The sequence below is a fragment of the Lampetra fluviatilis genome, chromosome 16 (genome assembly GCF_964198595.1).
Source record: "Lampetra fluviatilis chromosome 16, kcLamFluv1.1, whole genome shotgun sequence".
Lineage (NCBI taxonomy): Eukaryota > Metazoa > Chordata > Hyperoartia > Petromyzontiformes > Petromyzontidae > Lampetra > Lampetra fluviatilis.
The window spans coordinates 14,827,787-14,853,210 of record NC_136290.1 but is presented as its reverse complement, the minus strand read 5'-3'; the positions used below and the strand labels follow the sequence as shown (position 1 = coordinate 14,853,210).

Below are 25,424 nucleotides of genomic sequence, written 5' to 3'. Positions count from 1 at the left end.
GTGGCTATCAGACCTCGACATTGGCCTTTAGCTCCTGAACATCATGCAGCAAAACGCAAAAATATAATTGTGGTGAATGACGGCCGTTGTGTGTTTCTGTGTATGAGCGAGTGGCTCTTGTTAATCAGGGTTTGATTAGTCGGATGAGCCCAGGTCCTTGTATGGAATGCAGGTCGATGTTTATACATCTCTGCATCACCACCGCCCTCCCCGCGCAAGTTAAACGATTTCTTACATCCATCGCTTGAGTTCACAAAGAGAAACCCTAAACTCACAGGGGCCCTTCGCCCTCCCACTCAAGCACGCCCATTTAAATGCAGGTATGCAGCAGCAGCTACCACCGCCCTCCCCCCGTCTCCATAACATTCTCACCGTGCCCACAGGGATCCGATAAGACAATTGAAGCATTTAGTTTGTATTGGTGCCAGGAGCATCTGGTTTAACCAGTCTGGCAGATTTCCTGACGAACGGCCAGAAATGACTTAATCCGAGCCCTGTCGAAGAGAGGGGCTAAGGCGACAGTCTCGTCCGCAGCTTCACACGTGAGATCAACATCTGATGCCCCGTTTCGCCACGATATCTCTCCCTTTACGATTTTTTTTACATTTCATCACCACAGAACCCTCTTCCGGGAGTGCATAATTTCAGCAAGATTGGTTCAACACAAGCAAATGTTAGACCAGCTTCGATATTCGGTGTACCATCAGTAGAGTCAGGCTTGCTTGAACTAATATTGGTCAAGTGCCAGATGTTTATAAAGATCCTCGCTCTGTGTTGGGTATGCGTTATACTTCTGTGCTGAATACATTTGTATTCATTTATGGCGACACAACGGATGTATCACGAACAAACAGATCAGACATCGCAAAGTTTAGAATGAGGGGGGTGACCATGATGATGACGGGCGAAGGAGTTGCCACGGTGAACGCGCTCGATCTTCGCGGAGTGAGTTTCCTGCGCCAGGAGGTGGAGGACTGCGTGGTGGTGGTGGAGTGGTGGTGGTGGAGTGGTGGTGGTGGTGGAGTGGTGGTGGTGGAGTGGTGGTGGTGGTGGAGTGGTGGTGGTGGTGGAGTGGTGGTGGTGGAGTGGTGGTGGTGGTGGAGTGGTGGTGGTGGAGTGGTGGTGGTGGTGGAGTGGTGGTGGTGGAGTGGTGGTGGTGGTGGAGTGGTGGTGGTGGAGTGGTGGTGGTGGTGGAGTGGTGGTGGTGGTGGAGTGGTGGTGGTGGAGTGGTGGTGGTGGTGGAGTGGTGGTGGTGGTGGAGTGGTGGTGGTGGAGTGGTGGTGGTGGTGGAGTGGTGGTGGTGGAGTGGTGGTGGTGGTGGAGTGGTGGTGGAGTGGTGGTGGTGGAGTGGTGGTGGTGGAGTGGGGAGCGGTCGTGTTGTGGTGCCACGGCCGTGGAGCAACTCCGCAAGCGCCGCGACTCCCCCCTGCCCCCCACCCTGAACACACACACGCAGCACACGCACACAGCACACGCACACACGCAGCACACACACACGCAGCACACGCAGCACACACAGCACACGCACACACGCAGCACACACACACGCACACACGCAGCACACACACGCAGCACACAAACGCAGCACACACACGCAGCACATACACACGCAGCACACAAACGCAGCACACACACGCAGCACACACACGCAGCACACACACGCAGCACATACACACACGCAGCACATACACACACGCAGCACATACACACACGCAGCACACACACACGCAGCACACACACACGCAGCACACACACGCAGCACACACACGCAGCACACATACGTAGTGTCCCGGCGGGGGATCGCCTGGCACCACGGGTTTTCATCCGAAGGGCCCCGAGGTGGGAAGTCCCGCGGTTTCCCGGTGCCAGGAGATTGGCCGATCCTCCCAGGGCAAATCACATTGCGGTGCCCCTAACGATTGGCTTCAAATTGTATAGACACACAACGGTTCACAGGTAGGCCCACGTTTGGCTGCCCAGGATGATGTAACCCTGGATTTTCAAAGTCAAGTGGCATAAAAAGGGGAGCGAAAAAACGGTTCAACAGCTTGGCCACCAAGACCCCCCCCCCTACCGTCCTGCCTCCTCGAGCCGCTCGCAGCATCCGTGCCAGCGAGTGCTGCTACGAGGCAGTGATAGTCGAGGTTTTCCGTCATCCTCCCTCCGACTCTCACAGCGTCCGTGCGGCGCCATGAGTACAGCTGCGAGGTACGTGATAGGCGTGTGAGTGTTTGGGGACTTGGATAGCAGTAGACTCGACTCTGCTCGCATAATATTCCCTCCAGGCAGTGCAGGGTTTGTGCCGTGAATAAAAGTTAGCACAGAGCCTCGGTGCAGTGTTTGTGATTTGAGTGTGTGTTGAGCGACTGCCCGCAGGTGCGCGCGCGTTCGTGCCGCCGCTGAGCGTGAGTCTTCGTGGGGGCGCGGGGTAGAATAGAACAATCCCCGTCGGCGCGCCCGTGTTCCCGCCGCCGCTGTCGCGTTGACTGTGTGGCGTGCGCGTTTTAGAATATAACCGCCCGCAGGCGCGCGTGTTCCCGCAGCCGCCTTCGCGTCAGCTGCAGTGCGGGCGCGTGCTCGCCGCCGCGTGAGCATTAGCGGTGGTGGTGAGTGCACGTGAGTGAGGAACTGACCCTGTACGGCGGTCAGCCAGCCATGTCTCTCCGAGAGGGCGCGGGAGGGCCGATCACTCGATCGGCGGGGGCCCGGCACGAGCTGAGCGAGGCGGTGGAGGGGGGAGTGGAGGGGGCGAACTTAGCGCCCCACCTGCCCAGCGAGGGCGGTGGGGCGCTCACAGTGTAACGGTTCGGGTTACGGCAGGTGTTGTTAGCGAGCATCTCTGAAGGCCAACACCAGGCCAGTCCGCCTTTTCTTCCGAGTGGCTATGTTAACACACCGCACCAAGTACTCATTTGAGGCTGAATCGACCTAGGGGAGGCCCAGATAATTGTCTTTGGTGTTGGCCGTAAGCGAGAATCGAACTCGGGTGGGCGGGTTCGTAGTGGAGCGCGCTAATCGCTACTCGAGCACTCCCCCACCCCCAACCCCCACCCCCTACCCCCCAACCCCGCCCGCATGCAAGCGATGAGGTGCGGGAATGCGCGAGTCGAGGATTTCCACGGTGCATTCCTGGGCGCGGCCTCCGCTCTCTTAAGCCGACTCCCCCCACCTCGCCTCCATCAGTGCCACCTTGAGGAGTCGAGGTGTCGCCACAGCCAGCTACCAACTACAACCAGCTACCACCGAGTGATTAGAACCAACTACCACCACCGCCGCCACGATGCTGAGGTTCGCGCTTCTACTCGCGCTGGCGCTGCGGTGCGGAGCCAACCACCTGCTGACAGGTGAGCGGTGGCGAGGGGGAGCCTGGACCTCGGGGGTTGTGGCGAGCGAGCTTCTGACTTGGACTCCCACTGGGGGTCTCACGCATATTTCTCCTGCACACAGAGTCGCCCATTGTGCGCCTGTCTGTCGCCGCTGTGAAGTTCGCACTGCGTCTTGGTGGAATCTATTCGCGTCTCTCTCTCTCCCAGTTGGAGCGCTGGTTTAATCGGCCCGATCGTCGCGTGGTCATCTTTCCATGAGAAATTCTCGCGTTCAACATCGAATTACCCGGTCGGTGTTAGAGAACGGTCCTCGGAAAGTGACATCACAAGAGGTCATCTTTTATCCGCACGCTATGGGGCAATGCACACGTGCTTCCGCAAGTTCGTGGCATGGCAGTTGACGCGATATATATTTTATTATTATCAGACCCACATCAACATAACCATGCTGAGACCATCAGCTCGCTCATTCCGAGACACCGGTCAAAATCACGCTTTAAACCGGGAATCAAACCCAGGTTGTCATCGCTGTCGACTCGGCATTATCATTGCCTTGAGTAACGCGGGCAGCTGGTGGCACGCTGACGAGGATGTTGATGACTTCAGTCGGTGGGTGCGATGATAAAGGGCAGATCTCGGAGGTTGTGAATCTGCTGCACAGCAGCCGCGGTGGTCGCTGCCCGGTGGCGGTGCCCGGGTGCTGCCCCCTGCCCAGCGGGGCGCGGGGCAGCGGGGCGCGGGGCCCGGACATCCCCGTAGGACGCTTCGGTAGCGAGCGAGGTCTCGGTCTTGATGATGGGTGGATGATCGTGTCCTGCAGATTATCAGGTGAAACTGCTGAACACCAGCGTCGTTCGTGCGGCGCAGACACCTCAGTCCGTGGCCTTCGCAGTGCCCTCGTGCGAGATCTCCACGATCGCGGGCACCATGCTCAACATCTTCGTGACGCCCAACACGACGGGAGGCGAGTCTCGCGCGACGCATCGGGCACCTGCCCCTCCCTCCACCTCCAGACCCCATCACGACCACCCTCATAATCACTCCTCACCTCCCTCCACCAACCTCTGCTCCGCTTTCCCTCACCTGTCTCCAGCCCACACCCTTCCTCCACCTCCCTCTACCCCCATCGCCTCCCTCCACTCACCTGCCCAGATGTCCTTATTACCCTCACCTCCCCTCTACCTTCTTACATCGGGTTACAATCTCAATGTGTGCTGTCATCACAGAGCAAGCAACCATTGCCACCGCCCCAATCCACGCCCCCAGGGGGCGGGGCAGTATCCCCAGGGCGGAGTGTGATGCCCGGTGCCCCCAGGGCGGAGTGTGATGCCCGGTGCCCCCGGGGCGGAGTGTGACGTGCCCACCGTGTGTTCTCCTGCAGTCGAGGTGATCGTTGGGCAGGTGGCGGTGCCGGGGTGTCGCGTGGCGCGGGCCGTGTCGGGGCAGGTGGTGTCTGGGAACGACGGGAAGGGCCCGGGCATCCCCGTGCCCAGCGGAGTGGCCTATCGGGTCACGGGGCTCACCCCCAGCACCAGTTACTCGTGAGTTGCGCACGTGGTCATGGGGCCATGGGGCCCGATTGGGAAACACGGCAAGCAGCCGGAATCTGTTTATTATCGTTCCGCTTGTTTACCCATGACTTTGTTTCAGGAGGGTCCTGCCAAGTTTTCGCAGGAGAGAGCGATGGCTGCTGCTGTATGTCATCCTAATTGAATAATTTGCAAGGACTCTTTCACCGTCCACTGCGAAGCAGACTTTTTTCTACCGTTAATACGCCCGCAGAATTAATCAGGGCGGCCACTGGAATCGAGCCGTGAACCGAGTCAACCCCCTCAACCAGAATTGAACTCTCAATTTTTAGATTACGAGCCGATCGCTCTAATGTATAAAAAATAAAAGTTTTAAAACATAGACGTTGAAGAGACACTGAAGGCGACGGGGTGGTCCGTGCAGGACACCGCGCGGCGCGCGTCCCGTCCCCTCGGCTACAGCGCCTCCCTCCGCGCAGGAACTACGGAGGCGACGCCTCAGCCCTGTGCCCGGCCTCACTCCTCCACCCCCGCGCACCAATCATCCCACTTGTGCGCAGGCTGAGAGCGCAGTGAGCACACTCGCGCCTCGCAGCGAGCTCATGGGGTCGATTCCAACCGGGGCACCTTTCTGCGTCGAGTTTGCATGTTCTCCCCCTGTTCCGCATGGGCCGAAACAAATCCTACAATGTAACCGGTATTGGCCAAACATCCCAATTCAGAAATTACCCAATGCAAATTACTTGATTGGTATTTCGCATAGCAACATTGCCCCCCACTACTGTCAAGACTTGGTAGGACCATCCTGACAACAGTTGAGACTCCGCTAGGAGCTTTCCTGGGAAAACAAGGGTAATACTAATAACAATAACATGCAAGGTACACACGTGTACGCACGGTCCGAGTGTTCGCTGTGTGCGTGCAGGATGCAACGTGGGTTCGTTGGTTTTCTCCCATGGCTAAAACCCCCCACACAATGTAACCAGAATTGGACAAATACCGCATCGCAGTGCTAAACATGTCTACAAATCACTCACTTGGGATTTCCCACTGCCACAAAAAGGTGGCAGGACCCTCCTTGAAAGAAGTTTGAGACTCCGTGAGGCTATCCTGGATAGGGATGGAACTATTCTTAAACAATAACCCCACCCTCCTTTCCCCCACAGGGTGGTTCTCCGCCATCCAACGTCGGGGGTGCAGTCCGTGCCCGGGATCCTCAGCACGGCGAATGCGCGCACCCCCCGCAGCGCGGTGGACGCGGAGGCGTTCTCGCGCTCGGGAGGAATGGTGGTGATCACGGTCATCCTCTCCGTCCTGATCTTCCTGCTCATTGCCATCCTCGTCGCCGCCTTGCTGCTCGGAAACAAAAATTGAAAGGGAGGGCCCCCTCCCCGAGACCCCCTCCCTGAGACTCCCTCCCCGAGACCCCCTCCCCGAGACCCCCTCCCCGAGACCCCAATACTTTGAAACCCCAAACTCCTAAGATCCTGAGACTCACGCTCAGGTCATCAGACCCACTCACTCGGGTCCGTGGCATCTCGCTTGCCGGATGAGGGACCCCCCTTGTACTCGTCCCCTCGTCTAATGTGAAGGACCCCTGTATCTTCTTGGCGTTTGTCTTGTACGTTTCCTGCCTAGGGTCCGTGTAGTTGAGTTTAAGGCAGTGTGGTGTTTAAATGTTGACTGCGTGAATGCTGTATCGCGTTTTAAATGTCGCCTGGCTCTACTCCGCGTTCGTTTGAAGACATCGCTGCTCCGCTCCTGTGACCGCGCGGCAGCGATCACCGCGTCCGTGAATTAATAAATCTGAAACTGCCGACCCTGTCTCCGAGTCCCGACGTCGACCCCTCTACGACCCTCTCCTCCCAATTTCCTACCTTAACCATCTCTTCTACCCTCATCCCCTCGCTCTAGCTTACCCTCTTCTCTCTCTCTTAATCGTGTTCCACCTCTTAGCTTCTCCCTCTTGTCCCTTCCTTCTCGTCCGTTCTCGCGTATGCCGTCTCCTCCGCGCTCCTCCTCCTCTCTTTGCGTCTCTCTCACCGCGTCCCCTCTCCTCCCGCCCTTCTCGTCTCTGGACACGGGTGAGTGGCGCCCTCTGCAGGCGATCCCCGTCCGTCTCGGAGCGCCCGGCTCGGGTAAATCGCCGCTCTGAGCAACAATAATCCCGGGCGCCACCGCTCAGCCTCCCGCGGCCACGCGAATTCTCTTGGCGATGCTGCCCAGACGTCGCGGCGCAGAGACTCTCACGGCGACGGCCCGGTCATACTAGCGCCCCCATCCTCCTGCACGCCGCCCCGCCCCCTCCACTCCCCCCCCCCCTCCTGCTGCTGCTGCTACCGCTGCTGTTCCTTCTGCTGCTACCGCTGCTAACATGGCTGCTGCTGCCCGGGTGCTGCTGTGCGCGGGGCTCGCCCTGGCGTTGTGCGCGCTGGGGCTGCTCGCCGTGGCCGCGTGCTCCGACCACTGGTACGAGACGGACACGCGGCAGCACAAAGAGCGCTGCCGCATCTCGCTCAGTCGCCGTAACGACCCGGGGTACATTTACAACTACAACAGCAACCTTCCGCTCAGACAAAGGCCCCGCGGGCAGCGGGGCGGAAGATTCGCCCGGCATCGGCGAGAATTCTGGGGCTCCGCCACGCCCGACGCGGCCTGCTTTCGGCACTACAACTCCACGCACACGGGCCTCTGGACCAGGTGCTTTCGCCTGGGCTTCGACGACGAGATCGACGACCTCATCGCCAAAGGTACACGGCGGTGGCCGAGTGGTGGTCGGCTGGGCGGTGCTCGTCGGCACCGCGGGCAGCGGGCGCTGTCCGTGGTGCTGACGGCGGCCGCGGACTTCAACGCGACTGGGGCAGGCGGGTTCGTGTGTCTCACGCCGCCGCCGCCGGTGTTGTTGTTGTTGTTGGATCAGGACCGTGGTCTGGGCAGTCGACGAGGACAATGCAAAAGCACTCTTAGTGTAACCTGCGCCGTGTGAGTGTGCGAGTCGGGGGGGGGATTGTTTTCTTCCCCAAGCGCCGCCCGCTCCTGTTCGGGGGACAAGAGACCTCCGCGATTCGGGTTCGCGAGTTCTTCCTCAACGGCTTGGCCATGGCGGCGCCTGATAAACAACGGGGGAACGCCGCCATTCTTTCACACGGGGCCGACTCTACCGAGGCGGAACGCGTGCTCGTTGGGTCCCTGGGCGCTCCTTGCCCCTGGTATCTATCCCCCCCCCCCCCCGCATGCCGAAGCTGTCCCCCTCGCGCGGGTCACGGCGGTCTCCCGTCGCGTTCCCTAAACCCCGAACCCCCCTGTGTGCGGGTCGCTGCCCCCGCGTGTCGCGCTCACGGGGTGGGGTATGGTTTGGAGGGGGCGTGTTGTTTACACGCGGCGGTTTCTGCTGCTGCTGCTGCCCCTGCTGCTACTGCTGGGTGCTGCGTGCAGGCGCCGTGCCGCGCTGCGCTGCCGTGCGCTACCACTTCTCGTCCGCCGCGCTGCCGCGCAACCTCGCGCACAACGTGACGCTCGCCCTGCGCCAGGACGAGTGGCACTCTCTGCGTGAGTACGGCGCGGGCAGCACTCACGGGCGGCACCCAAGTGGTACTCACGACACTTGAGCAGCGTTCACGGGCAAGTACACTGCGGGACACCTGGTCAGTACGTGAATGCACCGTCCACGAGCAGGTGCCCCCACCCAGTGGAGCAGCACACCCAGCACGGCCCACCGAGCAGGTCACGAGTCGGAGTGAGCGAGGCGGATGGTAGCAGCACAGGACCGTGAGGGATGGCGGCTGGGTGGGGAGGCTTCATCCAGCAGTGGATATACAATGGCTGCTGATGATAAGAGCAGCACTTAGCAATACTCACGGAGTAACCCATGAACACACGCTCCCGCACTGCTGTCTGTGTTCGCTCAGACCTGCGGCGCATGACCGTGGGGTTTCTGGGGATGGCGGTGGCCGTTGTGGCCTTTGGCTGGGTCGTGGGGGCCCTGGGCGGGTGCCGAGGGCGCGGACTCATGCAGTACGTGGCGGGGCTGCTCTTCCTCATGGGCGGTGAGGCAGTACACCCTGCACAGCAGCACACCGAGCACGGCAGCACACCGTGCAGAGTAGCACAGCATCAAATCCAAGCACAACAATGTTGCAATTATAATTCATAGCCAATGCTATCCGGTAATCGAAAATATATTGGCAACAGCAGCATGGGGCCCCATCTAACGCACAATAAATATGCTCACTAAACAAATTTCACAACTGAGTGCCCCCCCCCCCACTCCCTACCCTCCCAGGAACTTTCTGCATCATCTCGCTCTGCACCTTCGTGGCCGAGATCAACTTCGAGCTGTCTCGCTTCCCCAAGAGTGTCTTCAGCCTCCCCGGTGACATCGCCCACGGCTACGGCTGGTCCATGTTCTGCGCGTGGGGGGGTCTGGGGCTGGCGCTGCTCGCCGGCTTTCTCTGCACCCTCGCCCCCTCCTTAGCCGGGCCACGGACTGCCACACCCAAGCCCCTCTCCGAGAACGGGATGGTGTGATCCTCGCCCGCCCTGTCCTCGGCGGGGGAGGAAACCCACGGGGCCGCGCACGTGGTCATATGCCCCCCTCCCTCCCCAAAACCTTCCTTACCATTGCGGGGGGCGGAGAGATGCACCGAGGGGGGCCCTCCCTCATCCACCCACCTACCCCCCTCTTCCATCAACCACCCCCCCTACCCCCCTCGTTCCTCTCCACCTCCTCGCGGCATCTGGCCACCTGTGCACACCGCGATTGGATGAGGGGCCAGTCGTGAGCTTCTTCGGTGTGAATCCGCCAGGTGTGATGAGTCTGCCGGGTGAGTTTCAGAAGGTGTTAATCTGCCAGGTGTTAACCCACCAGGTGTTAATCTGCCAGGTGCATCTCACCGGGTGTATCTCTCCAGGTGTTAATCCGTCGGGTGCCGGGCGTGTTGTGAACTCTAGACGGGGCGGCGCCCCCTCACCACGTGACACCCACTGGCGCCGCGACGCGTCCGGGTTGGTGTCCTCAGTGTTAGAATCGCGTTTACTGAACACTATAGATGAAAAATGCAAATTGTGATGGGGATATTTGTCTGTGTGTGTTGGGGGTTTTTACGATCATCGCTGTTATGATTATTCTTTGTACATACGAATTCGTGTCGGGGTCACCGAGACGTGGGGTGACACTCGTGCTGTGTGCCCGGCGCAGCCTCGTATGGGATTTGGGGATCCCAGCTCAAGTGTTCCGAGTCTGCGGCTCAGGGCGTCTGGAATTTGGGATGTGGAGTCGAGGGTCCGATGAGCAGGGGCCTGGGACTTGGAAAGCGTCGCTCTGAGTTTAGAATCCCTGCTGCTTGTAGAGTACACGGATCGCGACTCTTCACCTTGAAGCAGCCGTCACCTCGTACCAGTGGCCGTGCCCCTATGGCATGGAGTGCCACATTTGCAAAAATAAATCGCCGCATTCGAAATTAGCAATGTCCTGAAGAAGGGCCATTTTCCGAAACGTTAGCGTATTAGATATGTCTATGCTGTAAGGGACAGTTATGGCCAACGTGGTGAGATATTTCTGCTTGTGGGTCCACTGCAAATACAATGGCTCATTGTTTCAATGTTTAATCGAAGCTTCATTTCTGAGTATAAAGAAATGGGCCCCGCGCAAAGCCGGGGTTCCTTGTGGTCTCGTCGTTGGTTCAGCTGCCAGCCCGTTGACCCCAGTGCCCGTCTCTGTGTCTCCCTCAGCTCCCTAGCCAGGGCAGAGAACCGCCTCCCTCTCCCCGAGGAGCCTCTGGCAGTGTAATGTCGCCACCAACACTACCAAGCGAACACACCGTGGTTAGGAGCTCTGGCTGAGCACCGATGGTGGGGGCAGTGACGTCGCGTGGTTAGATAGGGATATAGGTCGTGTCTGCTGGTTGACATGGGCCCTAGTGCAAGATGTTACATTTGGCTCCCTTCCTAATGACCCTCTCTTCCTAGCACAGCGCCTGCGCTCCTCTGGTCTGTGGACCCCAGCGCAGCTGAATTCCCTGCACAGTCGATAGCTACGCTACTGAAGCAGTAGTTGTTAGGAGTAAGGTCGGGGTGAGTGAGAGGGATAATGCCAGAGCCCGGTTGGTTGGTTAGAGGTTAGCATTCGGGCTCGTGTTCGTGGCTGGTTGGCTAGCTGTGGTCAAGGGTAGGTCTAGCACGAGCAGCTAGGTAGAGATTGTGGTTGGGGCGAGCTCGAGACTGGTTCTGTCTGCCCGGGCCCGCGTGTCCACAGCCATCACTGCTGCACCCGCCACCAGGGGGCGTCGCTTGGAGCCCCTCTTCGGCGGTTTTGCTCCTGCTCGACGGGGAGATTTTGTGATTGAAGTTGATGCTTTTCCACTGCACAGACCACGGTATCCGCTGCGCCGCAAAGCCTCCCGTCTTCACAACGCCACGCCAGAAGGCACGGGTTCGAAAAGTTGAATCCTGTACAGTATTTCCTTTCAAGGACAATATTTAATAGTTTTGTTAATTTATTCATTGTGTTGACCAATGTACAGTGCTCGGTTTGCTCGCTAAGATATGGTTCATATAGCCTGTGTGGTGTGAATGTGGAGAGCTGGGGTTGGTGGATCGTGTGAGGAAGGGCGCATTCAAATGGATTTCCACTGCCATGATATTAATCACTAGCTTCACGACATCAGTATTGTGGATGCACTGTCAAGTTGCGTGCCCGGGCTGCTGATTTCGCTTGTGTGTGCGGTACGTGTGTGTGTGTGTCTTGTGCGTATCGAGTGCGCGTCTATGAGTGCAAGTCGGCATCGGTGGTGCAGTGGTTAGCACACTGCACTACGAACCCGACGACCCGAGTTAGATTCCCACTCAGCCAACATCAGTTACGAATATCTGAACCGGTCCTGGTTCTCCATTAGGTCGACTCAGCCTTAAATGAGTACCTGGTGCGGTATGTAAATATCAGTACTGGGGAGACAAAGGCGACCGGACGTGGTGTTGGGTGCTCACCACCATGTTTGCCATGCCGGCCTTAATAGGTGCCCGTTAACGGAACTTGCCCCAGCAGTCTGTTCGGGATTTCGGGGGAATCTTAGGTCTTTATCGTGTGTGCAACGTGTGTGTCTTTGTGTGTGGAGCGTGTGCCTTTTTTAGTGAGCGTCCTGTGTATGTGTATGGCGTGTGTGTGGATTGTGTGTGTGCGTGCCTGTGTATGTCGATGTTGTCTATAGAGCGTGTCTGTGTATGTATGCGGACTATCCGGTGTGCGGAGTGTGTGCTGTGTGTGTTTCTGGAGCAAGTACTGCCTATGTGTGTGGCGCATGTTCCCGTGTACTTATGCACTACGAGCTGGCTACTAACGCGGTGTCGCTCTCTGTGACCACGACTGGAGTAGGAGGCGCGGCGGCGAGGCGTGTGTCTGCGTCCCTGCACGCTCTGCCTGCTTCGCGTCGCTTGCCAAATGAGTCAGGTGAAGGGAGGACATCGGGACCCATTCATTCGCCCTGTCCCCGACACAAACCCATACGCGCGGTCTGCTTGGTGCTGCCACGAGACACACTTTGGGTCACAACCCCGTGTTTTCATCCCCGTCACGAGGGTTCGCTTCACATCCTCCGCATCCCCCATCAAACAGTTCATTGCCCTGCGGCATTCTAACAGGGGACCTGCAGTGGCAGCCACCCCTACGCGGCTGGTGTACGCAGCACCGACCTGCGAATGGGTAGGCTGTCAGTCGGTTCGGCGATGTTGCTTTGCGGTTTTCCCAAGTAATTTGCGATGTTTTTAGTTTGTCAATTTGACAACTCTGTACTGTGACGTCGGCACACGTGACCATACATTGTGTGGCGAGTATCATTCCCGTCGCGGTGTCACGACTACCGCTGTCATGCACGTCACGATTACCGTGCTCACGTCGTCTATAATACCACCATTATCATGGAAGCGTCATCATCATGAGAGCTTGATTCATAATGTCAGCATGGTGTCATCATCAGGACCACCCTGAGTTGGGGGGGGGTCAGCAAGAGGGGACATTTATCCCGCCGACATGCAGCAGAGGGCCCCACCGCCGCCTGTGTCGATGTCGACAACGATGGAGCTCCACGTCGCATTCAGCCTCGGGTCTCCAGAAACCTCAGAGTGGCCCTGATCATGATTGCCATCATCATCATCGCGACGTTATGATCACCATCATCGTGACACCATCACCGTCGTGGTTTAGATCACCGCTCCTCGTCGCCAGCCCCTGGCCGAGCCATCATCGTGCCCGCGTCTCGCCATCTCGTTTGTACATTGCAATAAATGCGATCTCGACTTGTATGAAGCGGTGTGCGGTCGTGTGGTTTCATCACGGGAACGCGACTCGGAGGAGAAGCGGACAGCAGGCGCAAGCCAACAAGGGCTGGTGGTTGAGATCAGGGTGGTAGCGATGGTGGTGAAGATGGTGGTGATAATGACCGGCACCAGTGGTGTCGATATCTGCCTCTGAGGAGGAGGCTCCTGAAGGACGGTGCTACTGGGTAGTTGGAGACAGTCGCCTTCCAACAACTACGGAGGGCGGAGGAGCGACGCTCACAACAACGAGCGGAGCGCTGTGTGGGTAAAATACAGAAAATTGGCTCAGTGGGGAGCACAGGTGGTGAATTTGCCAGTCGTGTCAGTTAACCCATAACACCTGGATTCTGTTCTGACTTCTTGACAACAGCGGGCCTTCCACACTTCACGTGGCCTCAAGTGCACCTAGCCTGGCACAAGTACTGTGGTGACGTCACCGTCACGTAGTGGAGAACGGCGGTTATTGTTGACGAGCTTTTTTGCCTGTCCAAGGACGGGGGTATATTGCAGTAAATCTGAAATATTCAATAGAAACATTTTTCAGCTCATGATTATTAATGAGGGGGGGGGGGGTTGCCCCATGTGGAGTGACGTCACCCGCTAATGGTTATTGGGGAGGGGTGCGGCATGTGGATTGACGTCACCCCCTCGTGGTTATTGTGGAGGGGTGCGCGACCTTCTTGTGCGTTAGTGTAAATTTCCACTCGGGCATGAATATTAATGAAGGGGGGCGGGGCTAGCAGTGACGTCACGCACGGATGTAGCACTGTGCTGCGTAGATAAATTTTTTTAGCGTCACTTTCTGTAAAGAAACGTCATATTTGAAGCGACTTTGCGTAATAAATTATTTAATTTAGCTCGACCTTCCTCTGCGTTTGTCTAAAAATCCACCGACTCATGAATATTAATGAGGGGGGTGGGTCTCATGTGGAGTGACGTCACGCGCGGGACGGACAGACATTTCTTGGTGAGCATAGGAGGGAATGATGGTAATGGTGGTGGTCTTGAAGGTGATCGTGTGGATGATAGTGAAGGTGGTTATGATGGTCGTGGTATTTTTGAAGGCGGTAAAGATGATGGTGTTGATACCACTGGGCCACATGAAATCTAAAATACTGCACAACCATACGCAAATGTTCCTTCATTTAAAGCTCTACAACAAAAGTCGGCTCGGACAATGTCTTTGGTGTTAATGATGTGGGTGAAGGTGGGAGTGGCCCAGTTTGATGTTGGTAACACTCGGGGGTAAAGACCTCGGTTCTTGTGGGATATTTTTATTTTTCAGATTTAGCCACTGGGTGGCACCAGATGCGCGTGTCCGTGGACCCCCCCCCCCCCTAATGGAACATCTTCGCCAGTTAGAAACATTTAGGCTGGCCTGCCTACGATCCATCCTGGGTTTAACCAGGCTGGATTGTGTGAGGAGCTCACAGATCCTTGAAAGATCTGGGAAAAATCCCATCGGTGAGCTCCTCCGGCAGGCAAGGCTGCGTTGGCTGGGTCATGTAGCCCGTATTCCCAGCCACCGCATGCCTAAACAGCTTTTGTTCGGCCGGATCGAGGGGGCTAAACGGGCGCGGCACGAGTTAGAGAAGAGATGGAGTGATGTGGTACAGGAGGATGTGGAGCTGAGTGGACTTGCCAATGACTGGTACCAGCGGTGTCAAGATCGGCCTCTGTGGAGGAGGCTCGTGAAGGACGCTGCTGGGCAGTTGGAGTCAGTCGCCCTCCAACAACAACGGAGGGCGGAGGAGCGACGCTCACAACAACGAGCGGAGCGCCGGGTGGCTAAAGCTCAGAGAGTTGGCACAGTAGGGGGCACAGGTGGTGTATCGGCCAGTCGTCTCAGTCAGTCGACCCGTGGCACCTGGGTGTGTGACCTCCTGCCGGCGGGCGTTTGACACTTCACGTGGCCTCAACGTGCACATAGCCTGGCACAAGCGACGTGGTGATAGTCACCATGGTGGTGATCTGCATGATGGTGGTGATGATTCATTGGCATGTTATTAAATTGAAGATTATAGTGGTCATGGGGTTGATGGTGATGTTTACAAACATTACCATTGGGTGTAGGACAGTGGTGGTTATGATAGAGGCCATGGTATTGATAGTGGTAATAGTCACCATAGCAACGATGGTAATGGTGGTAAAGATGATGGTCATTGGAGGAGGTTTGCCCAGGATCCTTTTTGGAAGTTTTAGAAGTTCGCCTTCCAGAGGCGATGGCATTGACCTCAGCACCGTGTCCAACTGTTACAATGACATCGATAGGTGAAGTATCCCTTGAGTAGTTAAACACAAGCACACATAGTAAAACGCGACTTATCATCATGAGCCATGATCAATCCACTGCTGGATGAAAGACTCAATCTGTCCAATTTTTTTTCTTATGCAGCAGGTGCACCTATCCGTTGTATGGGATTGAATAACCTCGGTCCCTTTGATTTGCGTGGGAAGACGCCGCGTGATTTCCATGCATACTATGAAATACAATAGCTGTTGAATCTGCTGCGCAGGAATGTTCTGACGTTTGGTTGCTAGAAACATGTTAAAATAAAATAATAGCAGCGCGCGTAGCATTACACATGTCCTCTCTTTGGTAAAGTCGTGCTTGTTACGAGATAGAAATGCCTGTAATTTACGAGCTTTAATTTTTATTCTTGGAACGTCCATTGAATGTGCAGTCTGTGAAGCGGGCACTAGCGTCCACGTTCCGGCGTAGAGTGAAGATGTCGGCGCCGGAGAGTGGAGCTGTGTGGGACGAGGCGGAGGTGAGCGGCGACGTCTCCCCTCGCCCCGCTGCCCCCCTGCCCCTCGCCCCCCTGCCCCTCGCCCCTGGCCCAGCTCCCCCTTCCCTGCCCCTCTCCTGCCGCCCTCCCGGCCCCGCAGGTCAAGGGGGCTCGCGGGAGGCGAGCGACGCGACTGCTGCGGCCTGGCGTGACGAGGCATCGTCTAGAAGAGAGTCGCGGATTGCCGTAAATGGTTGATCACTAATTAACGAATCACTCGCTAGTTAGTAAGTAGTTATCCAAGCTACGCGTTGCGAGCGTGAGGCGTTCAACGGAGCCCGAGTCCCAGATTCTCCGCTGTTGCGGAGTCTGGGCGACCCAGGCTCGTCCGAGTCATGCACCCGGGAAAGCCTCGCCGAGTCTCGTGGCAGCCTCCCAGGAGCGTGCTGCTGCTGCTACATGGCTGGCCATGAATTTGATGAATGAGTGGCGTGTGTGAGGAAGCCAGATAACCCAGATAGTCATTCCGAGTGTTGGAAGGGGGTAATACACGCAAAGCGCCGTACAGGTTGATTCAATAATCCAGTACTGTCGTGTTATCTCCTGGGCAAGTCACGCCGAGTGGTTTCGGGCAGTTTCCCATCCAAGTCCTGTAACAACGGAGGTTTAACTATGTTTGGCTTCATATTCTTGGTTCTTTCGGTAAAGTCACGTAGAAGGGAAAAAAATAGGGCTGTCTTTCCGACACGTTGAATGTGCAGTCCATACTGTAGCCTGGTTATTACGTTTGGTGAGTGTACTGGCAGTCTATAATGAAGACTGTAGCAATGGTTATTAACCTCGGTGAACTGGCAGTCTATAATGCAGACTAGACCGGGTTCTGAACCTTGATGAGTGTACTGGCAGTCTATAATGTAGACTGCAACCTGGTTTTAAGCTGGTGAGCGTACTGGTAGTCTATAATGCAGACTGTAGCCTGGTTCTTAACCTGAGTGAGTGCACTGGCAGCCTATAATGTAGACTTATTCTGGTTCTTTCAGTAATAAAATAAAAAGAATAAGGCATATTTGAAACACGGTAGGACCAATACTTCTGCCGTGGCTGATCATTATTTTAATGCACGTGGCTCACACGAAATTGATGTCTCTAAGACGATGGTACTTTGCAAGCCTACTGGCTATCAACAAAGATTCGTTCATGAAGCCATCCATATATGCAGACACAGCCACAATTTCAACCGAGAGGATGGTGATAAGCTCCGCAATCATTGGAAAGATGTCATCAACCACTTTGGGTCATGACTTGATATGTGTTTTCTTGTCAACCTCCACCGTCAGTAGTGTGGGTGTGTGGAGCGAGGTGCAATGCTTTAATTGGTGTGGATCTACTGCCAGTGTCGGGGTTTTATCCGACATTAACATTAGCTGCCCCGTCCATGCTGTTGACACACTTAGGCTACGTCCATCTCTAAACCTTTATAAACAGTTTGCCTTTAGAGGCTAACTCCCCTTTCCCTGATGATGACTGCTTGTGTTGCAATCGAAACGCCGTGTTTTTAGTTTTATATGTAGTTTTATTTTAATTCATATTTTGAATACTGAAAGAACCAGAATAAGTCTACATTATAGACTGCCAGTGTGCTCTCTCAGGTTAAGAACCAGGCGACAGTCTACATTATAGAACTGCCAGTACACTCACTCAGTTTAATAACCATTGCTCAGTCTACATTATAGACTGGAAATACGCTCACCAGCTTAAAACAAGGCTACAGTCTACATTATAGACTGCCAGTACACTCACTCAGATTAAGAACCAGGCTACAGTCTACATTAGTCGCTTTTTATTTATTTTTTATTCACTTGCTTTTATATTATTTTTCTATCTACGTGACTTTACTGAAAGAACCAAGAATGAGTGATCGTCTTCGAGGGTTAGCCAAATGCTGCTTCGAGTATGACCGGAGTTTTTCTGATGGTTTAATGCTCCTGGTTTTGATATGTTAATTGCGATCATAGTCATTCGGTGGTAGTTGAGTGATATAGTAATGGTAAAGGTATGTGGTTATGGTTTGTATGTATGTATATTGAACTTCTTTCACACCATATGTATCCAACCGTGTTAATCAGAGGTTTGTGTTGCAGGATGGCATTGCTGAGGAGATTCTCAAGATGGGCACGGAGGAAATCATACAGCGCACACGTCTCCTGGACAATGAGATAAAGGTTTTCATCGCACACAGAAAACCCCAAATAATATTAACCCTCCAGTCTAACCCTTCTCTGGGTCAGACTTCATTTAATGACGTTGAATTGACAGACGTGCTTCAGAAAACAAACTCCTACCTTCCACAAAGTAAACATTCGGCAAATTATCTTAGAATTTTATTGTAAATACAAAGATTCACATTCCATGGGTATGATCAGTGGCATAGCATGGTTGTCGTGGGCCCTTTTGCAAGGAATACAATGTGGCCCACTTTCCAATTTAATTGACTCTTTGTAGCGGTGTCTGGGCCACTCCAGCCCATTGGCCCCAGTGCAGTTTCAATGACTACACACTCAATAGCAGAGCTGCTGGGTGGGATGATGTGGCTTGATTATATAAACTGCACTCTCTGATTTCTGATATCTTCACAACTGACCACTTATCCTGAAATTGGTCCTGTAATTGTGGTTGTGAAATATCTTTTTAATTCATCCCCAACTCTGGCCATGTGACAGATAATGAAGAGTGAGACGATGAGAATTAACCACGAGCTCACAGCCATGAAGGAGAAGATCAAGGAGAATACAGAGAAGATCAAGGTGAACAAGACGCTGCCGTACCTGGTCTCCAATGTTATTGAGGTAAGTCACTGCTCATCTTTGCTGCTACGCAAACCTTGCCACTGATATGACCCCAACACAAGCAGCATCTGATAGCGATGTGGGTGTACAGTCGCATGTGTGTGTTTTTATGATTGTCGTTGTGTATTGGTTAAGAACACTGTAAAAAACCCAGCGACCTGAGTTTGATTCCCAACCACGGCTAAAATCAGTGGTGAGTGATATCTCAACTGATCTTGGCACTGCTATAAATGAGTACCTGGTGCGATGTGTACAACATCAGCACTGCGGAAACAAATTGTGGCCAGGTGTGGGGCCAGCCCACACCCCACGCTTGTGTGCTGTGCCGGTCTTCATAGGTGTTTGCTCCAGCACTTGCCTCAACAGTCTGATGAGGGTGTACAGGTGTTTTTGGTAAAAAAAATGTGGATTGTGCTTATAAAATGCTGTAAGTCGGGTCTTCCGTAACCCGGGGACTGCCTGTACTTAAACGGTGTAAAAGCAAGTCATAATATATCGGTGTGTGAATGCGATATCACAAGATATGTTTTAAGCTTACAATAAAAACGTCAACAGACTATGGCAGGTCATACCAGCGCCTAGAGAATTATCTGGGCGAATGCTTTGCCGCCTGCAATATTTCGACAGTGCCATCACAGTCACTTTATGTTTACGTTACATTTATGATGTTTGTGTGTGTGTGGTGAGCAGCTGCTGGATGTAGACCCCACAGAGCAGGAGGAGGATGGTGCCAATGTGGACTTGGACTCTCAACGAAAGGGCAAGTGCGCCGTCATCAAGACTTCCACTCGCCAGGTACCAGACGCACAGGGATACAAAGGTGGTCGTGGGGTGGCCCTTTCCCCAGTGACCTCTTCTAATTGCTTAATGCCCCCCCATTGTTGACATCCTCAGGGTCAAGTATGCAGCCAATATGTTTTGGTGATGATAATCATTATAATAATGTACAGCCTCTTCCACCTCGTGTTCCATCAGCCCTCATGTCATGTTGATGATGGTGCTAATGTGTGTTGATTGTGTGTGACCACAGACGTACTTTCTGCCTGTCATCGGACTGGTTGATGCCGAGAAGTTGAAGCCTGGAGACCTTGTGGTAAGTTAGCGGTGATGCGCTCATGCTCCTTGGGTCATGTTGGGTGGCCTCGCGTTCAGAGCACCCTGCTAGTGGGGCAGCGTAAGACCTTTGAGTCATGAGCCCGCACGCTCACAGCCACCTTTACTATGTCCCCCTCACAGGGAGTGAACAAGGACTCCTACCTGATCTTGGAGACCCTCCCCACAGAGTACGACTCTCGCGTCAAGGCCATGGAGGTGGACGAGCGACCGACGGAGCAGTACAGCGATGTCGGCGGTCTGGACAAGCAGATTCAAGAGGTGTGGGGTGAATGGTGGATCGCACAGTGCTCCTGCTTTTACACTGATTTCCCCCCCACCACCACCAGTGTTGCCAAATTAGCAATTTCTTTACTAGATCTAGCATCTGTTTAGATTTTTTTCGTGATAATATTTTGTAAAAAGGACTAGCAAGGTATCTTCTTACTCTGGGGTAAAGAAAGATTTTGGAGAAATGCTAGGCATGATTTAAAGAGCTTTTAACAGTTTACTGTGTGGAACACTTGGTAAGTTGTCTGGTGATGTATAAATGACTTTAGGAGGTCTATCTAGCGACGTCTTGTGATGAGTTAGCAATACTGCCCACCACCCTGATAACAGAACTACTACAACTGTTTTTGCCCACGACCAGCCCAGTTTTGTACATTTATTTATAATTTTCTTAGGTATAATTATCAGGCCATGTTGCTCAATGGGAGAGTGAGTGGTTTGTAGTTGAAAGGTTGTGAGTTCTAATCCCTCCGTTTCAATAAAATAAGTACCACTTTGTGGGGAACTTAAAAGGTGGCTGTCACAACGATAGACTCATCCCTACCATAAGAACATGGAATGTTCACCAATAGTTTGGGACTAAACTGAAGGTGTGCACCGCATCAATTTGAGCATAAAATCACTTGAATTGTTATAAATGTGTTGTTTGCTTCCGGGTATAGTGCATTGATCCCTTACAGTGAAACCCTGGAAAGCACCAGGTGAAGGGGGGAAGTGCGATTGGTCAGTCACGATACTGAAGAGTGAAGTTCTTGCTGTGATGTTTCTGTCAGTTGGTGGAGGCCATTGTGCTGCCCATGACGCACAAGGAGCGGTTTGAGAACCTGGGCATCCAACCCCCCAAGGGAGTGCTCATGTACGGGCCCCCCGGCACTGGCAAGACTCTTTTGGCCCGCGCCTGTGCGGCTCAGACTAAGGTACAAGCACCCAACACGTGCTGATACGCACACACGGCGCGCATACGCGTGGTCCTCACGGGCCATGCTGGCCGCAGTGGGAGCCCACACTTGCGAGTGTGAGTTTCCTAAACTCCGTACATGTGCATGTCTCAGGCCACATTCCTGAAGCTGGCCGGCCCACAGCTGGTGCAGATGTTCATTGGCGATGGTGCCAAGCTGGTGCGGGACGCCTTTGCACTGGCCAAGGAGAAGGCTCCAACCATCATCTTCATCGACGAGCTTGATGCCATTGGAACAAAGAGGTGCCCTGCCCCATTCCTCCCATCCCAGCAGCGGTGGAGCTTCGAGCTGTTTTCTTAAACTGCTGCGTTGGCGACTGCTCATGAGTGACAGTGGAAGGCCGGGTTGCCATTGTGCTGCTGCGGTTTGCGTGCATCGCAGGTTTGACAGCGAGAAGGCTGGGGACCGTGAGGTCCAGCGCACGATGCTGGAACTGCTCAATCAGCTGGATGGCTTCCAGCCAAACACGCAAGTCAAGGTGCGCAGTCTTACAGGCAACACGGGATCCTCGTACAGAGACACTCGCTACCTGTACAGCTATAGGAGGATCCTTGTATATTTTTGCACGTGATGTCTCGGTGCTTGTGCCTTCAAGGTGATTGCGGCGACGAACCGCGTGGACATTCTGGACCCTGCTCTGCTCCGATCAGGGCGGCTCGACCGCAAGATCGAGTTCCCGATGCCCAACGAGGAGGCGCGGGCCCGCATCATGCAGATCCACTCCCGCAAGATGAATGTCAGGTAGAGGAGGCACGGCTCTCTGGGACGGTGATGCTGCCCAGCGGGGAGCGCATTCACCACTTGTTGCATAGGTTCGGAATTCGAATCCAGCAGGCCCCCCCTTGTTAATACTGTGAATACTGTGGGTGTCATCTTCATCGCCCACAGCAGCATTATATTCAGCATCATCCTACACACTGGCCACCATGGGTAATACTCCAGCTGTGTTAACCATAACATATTGCACGCCTTCTGCTTTAGTGTGGATATCAAAGATCCCGTGACATCATTTAAATAGTCGGCCATTTTGTCGGAATCGCAGTCCAGACTGTTTAAATTTGGTAATGTACCCGTAAAGTTCTCAATTGGGATTACATATCGTAATATTGTTCCTCCTGCGAAGCTACTGCTAAGTGCGTCAAACATAGCACCTGTCTTTGTGATAGCGTTGCACTATAAGAATGGCAAATACCAAATGTACAAGTGATTATATTGATCATGATTTAGTGGTCGGGTATCATGACACACCCCAGCATTGCCCTGCTGGAAGGTCAAGTCCGTGGTTCCTAATGATTGTGTTCCTGTTCTGTAGCCCCGATGTGAACTTTGAGGAGCTGGCACGGTGCACAGACGACTTCAACGGAGCACAGTGCAAGGCCGTGTGTGTGGAGGCAGTGAGTTCCTCACCCACACTACAGAGGCTCTGTTATGCCATACATCAGTGGTTTGAAACCGTTCTGGACTTGAGGACTGCTGTCAACCCTCAAACATCTTGGCAGACTAACATGTACTAAAACATATGGTGTTTTGTGAAAACCTTTACATCTGCAAGGTCCGCAGATTACTTCCCATGACTTTGTGAACCACCAATGTTATGCATTGTGTGTATTTGGCATGTGTATTGTGTGCTTTGTGGGATTCTCACATCGGCCGTATCGTGTGGCAGGGCATGATTGCGCTCCGCCGTGGAGCCACGGAGCTCACACATGAGGACTACATGGACGGAATCTTGGAGGTGCAGGCCAAGAAGAAGGCTAACCTGCAGTACTACGCCTAGACCCGCGGCCCCTCTGTGGCACACGCAGGCTGGCCGGTGGCACGTGTGTTTATCCGTGGTATGAATCGGTGTTTATTGATGTTCCTTTCTCAGCCTTAAGACTTAATTCAGTGGCTCTTAATATTTTCAGTATGGACGCCCCACCCTCCAATCGAGACCACTAGCTCATGTGTGCAACCCCCACCCAAATTACGTATGCCACAATAAACATATATTGCATGTCCCCGCCTGTAGTTGACTGGTGATATTAAGGCATTTATTAAGGCATTTTTTTATGTTGTGTACAAGTTTGTTTTGTTGCCGCATGCGGATTACGTTCCTTGCACACATTAAACATTTCTCTGGGTAGTGGGGTAGTGGGGGGAGAACTGGCCTCCGTTGAGTAGATCAGCCACGTGGGCTGTGTTGGGTGTGCTGACACTGTGCCATTAGGTGAGTGAGGAGGGTGGGGGTAGGTGTGTATTCACAACAGTGGCAAAGCTGGAAATATGGATGGGTAGAGTTCTGGATTCAGGTAGCAAACCACCCCCGCCCTTTGTGTGAATCGCACAGCCCAAGCAAAACTGGCTGACACTGGCTGAGTGAGTGAGCGGGGCATCCATGTGGCAGTCGGGTCAAGAGTTATGGGTAGACTTAGTCAAAGTGCTCTTTCGTTGGGAGAGATGTAATAGTGACTGATTTGAGCAATTGTGGTGACGTTTCATTTTTGTAATAAAATGAAAGATGTTCTCTGCTGAAATGCTTCTGAATTTGCTTTTGGAAAGAAATGTTTGTCCAACAACAAAGTAGTCCACTTCGAATCTGGGTGTCATGTTTTTTTTCTTGCACTGTAATTCAGATGTTTATTTCTATTGACCATGTTTCACAGGTGCAAGTTTGTAGGGAAAACCATTGTTTGTGTTTACACCACGTGACTTTTTAAAACTTGTTACATTGGCTTTATCTACAGCTGCATAGCGGTTTCATTCTTGACAGGAATCAGTACACAATAGCCATCATTGCCTACTGCTGCCTTATACATTGGGGGAATTTGTGGACAATCCCTCCCTGATTACTGAGGGACAGTTTGGCACTGCCCAAAGGTGACAATAAAACAGCTATAACACTTCTGTACTTATGATAAACTAATCATATGGAAAGGGTTAATTGCACAAAAAAGTGCTTTCTAGAAGTAATAAATTGTGACCTGGACATATGTGCTTTTATTTCCACGTTAATAGTGCCGAAGTTCCCCCCCCCCGCAAAATGTTTTTAACTATCCATAACAACGCATGTCGCTACAGCGTGCTCAATGCAGTTCTGCTTATTAAACCCAAATTGTGATGTGTACAGCAGTGCCATGCAGTGGACACCAATAGACATCGACAGCTTGTAGAATAACGGTTTGGTAACCATGGCATCGGTAGAGGAGCATGGTTGGCATGGACACTGGCGCATGGAATGAAACGTTGAGCCCAGGTGTGGTTCCATCGCCTTGCACACTCGCTCGCCATGGAGCTGCATACCGTCACCTTTAGCGGGGCACGCACGATCATTCTGTTCATAATATAGGTTTTTGACTATCATTCTGTGTTCTGTGGAGGCCGGCCTTCACCCCACCGCCCTCGTTGGGCAGGTGTGGCGCGACGTCCGCCCCCTCCACTCCACCGTGTCGATCGGCCCCCGCCAGGCCCCCGCCAGGCCCCCGCCAGGCCCCCGCCAGGCTCCTGCCAGGCCCCCGCCGACCGGGTCATCGGGCCCCCCGCACTAACGCCCTCTCGCTCTCTCTGAGGGACATAGCTAAATTGTTGGCTCACCGCCGCCCGGGGTTATTCCACACGCCCGCGTACACACCACTAATGCTAGCGCGGCGGCGCGAACGCGCGCGCCCCTGCAGGCGATTATATCAACGAGCGCTCGTGCTGCGGCTCTGCCCTCTCGCCGCGCGTCCGCCCACACAGCCGCTCCACACAAATCACAGACACCGCACTGATGCTCTGTGCTAACGTTTATTCACGGCGCAAACCCTGCACTGCCCGAAGGGAATATTCTGCGAGCAGAGCCTAGCCGACTGCTATCCAAGTCCCCAAACACGCCTATCACGTACCTCACAGCTGTACTCATGGCGCCGCACGGACGCTGTGAGTGTCGGAGGGAGGATGACGAAAAACCTCGACTATCACTGCCTCGTAGCAGCACTTGCTGGGATCACACGGACGCTGCGAGCGGCTCCAGGAGGCAGGACGGCAGGGGGGGTCTTGGCGGCCAAGCTGTTGAAGATGAGATCTACCTGAATGGTTTTTATCTTGACTTGAAGCTTTCGTGACTGCAGGAATTCATACTCTGGGTCTTTCGGTAAAGTAACGTAGATAGAAAAAAAAGTATGAACGGTTATTGGCTCCCATTTTTATGCCCTTGACTTCAAACAAAATCCAGGATTACGTGATCCCGCGTGGCCAATTACAATTGTGTGCCTACCTGTGCTTCGTTTTTCTTGCCGTACATGGAGCGTTGTGCCGGTTACTTCTCGAGCTATTGTCTAACGCAGCTGTACTCATTAATGTCTGACTCAATCTGTTTAATCTG

General features: G+C 53.9%; 3 protein-coding genes across 3 annotated transcripts; all 3 read left to right on the top strand.

Annotated features, from left to right (window-relative positions):
* The first annotated feature begins 3,122 nt into the window (after positions 1–3,122).
* On the top strand, positions 3,123–6,672 carry UPK2 (uroplakin 2). Its single transcript, XM_078863474.1, has 4 exons — positions 3,123–3,344; positions 4,147–4,290; positions 4,708–4,867; positions 6,022–6,672. The coding sequence occupies exons 1-4, from the start codon at positions 3,281–3,283 to the stop codon at positions 6,227–6,229; spliced, it is 576 nt and encodes a 191-aa protein (XP_078719600.1). The 5' UTR covers positions 3,123–3,280; the 3' UTR covers positions 6,230–6,672.
* A 282-nt stretch (positions 6,673–6,954) lies between these two features.
* Positions 6,955–13,139, top strand: TMEM178B (transmembrane protein 178B). The gene is made up of 4 exons (XM_078863826.1): positions 6,955–7,605; positions 8,291–8,404; positions 8,764–8,901; positions 9,138–13,139. Exons 1-4 carry the CDS (start codon positions 7,230–7,232, stop codon positions 9,380–9,382), a joined length of 873 nt encoding a protein of 290 aa, XP_078719952.1. The 5' UTR covers positions 6,955–7,229; the 3' UTR covers positions 9,383–13,139.
* A 2,676-nt stretch (positions 13,140–15,815) lies between these two features.
* On the top strand, positions 15,816–23,598 carry PSMC3 (proteasome 26S subunit, ATPase 3). Its single transcript, XM_078863825.1, has 12 exons — positions 15,816–15,936; positions 18,036–18,116; positions 18,615–18,740; positions 19,431–19,535; positions 19,771–19,833; positions 19,977–20,114; positions 20,897–21,040; positions 21,176–21,324; positions 21,464–21,560; positions 21,678–21,823; positions 22,395–22,476; positions 22,749–23,598. The coding sequence occupies exons 1-12, from the start codon at positions 15,895–15,897 to the stop codon at positions 22,857–22,859; spliced, it is 1,284 nt and encodes a 427-aa protein (XP_078719951.1). The 5' UTR covers positions 15,816–15,894; the 3' UTR covers positions 22,860–23,598.
* Positions 23,599–25,424: the final 1,826 nt, after the last annotated feature.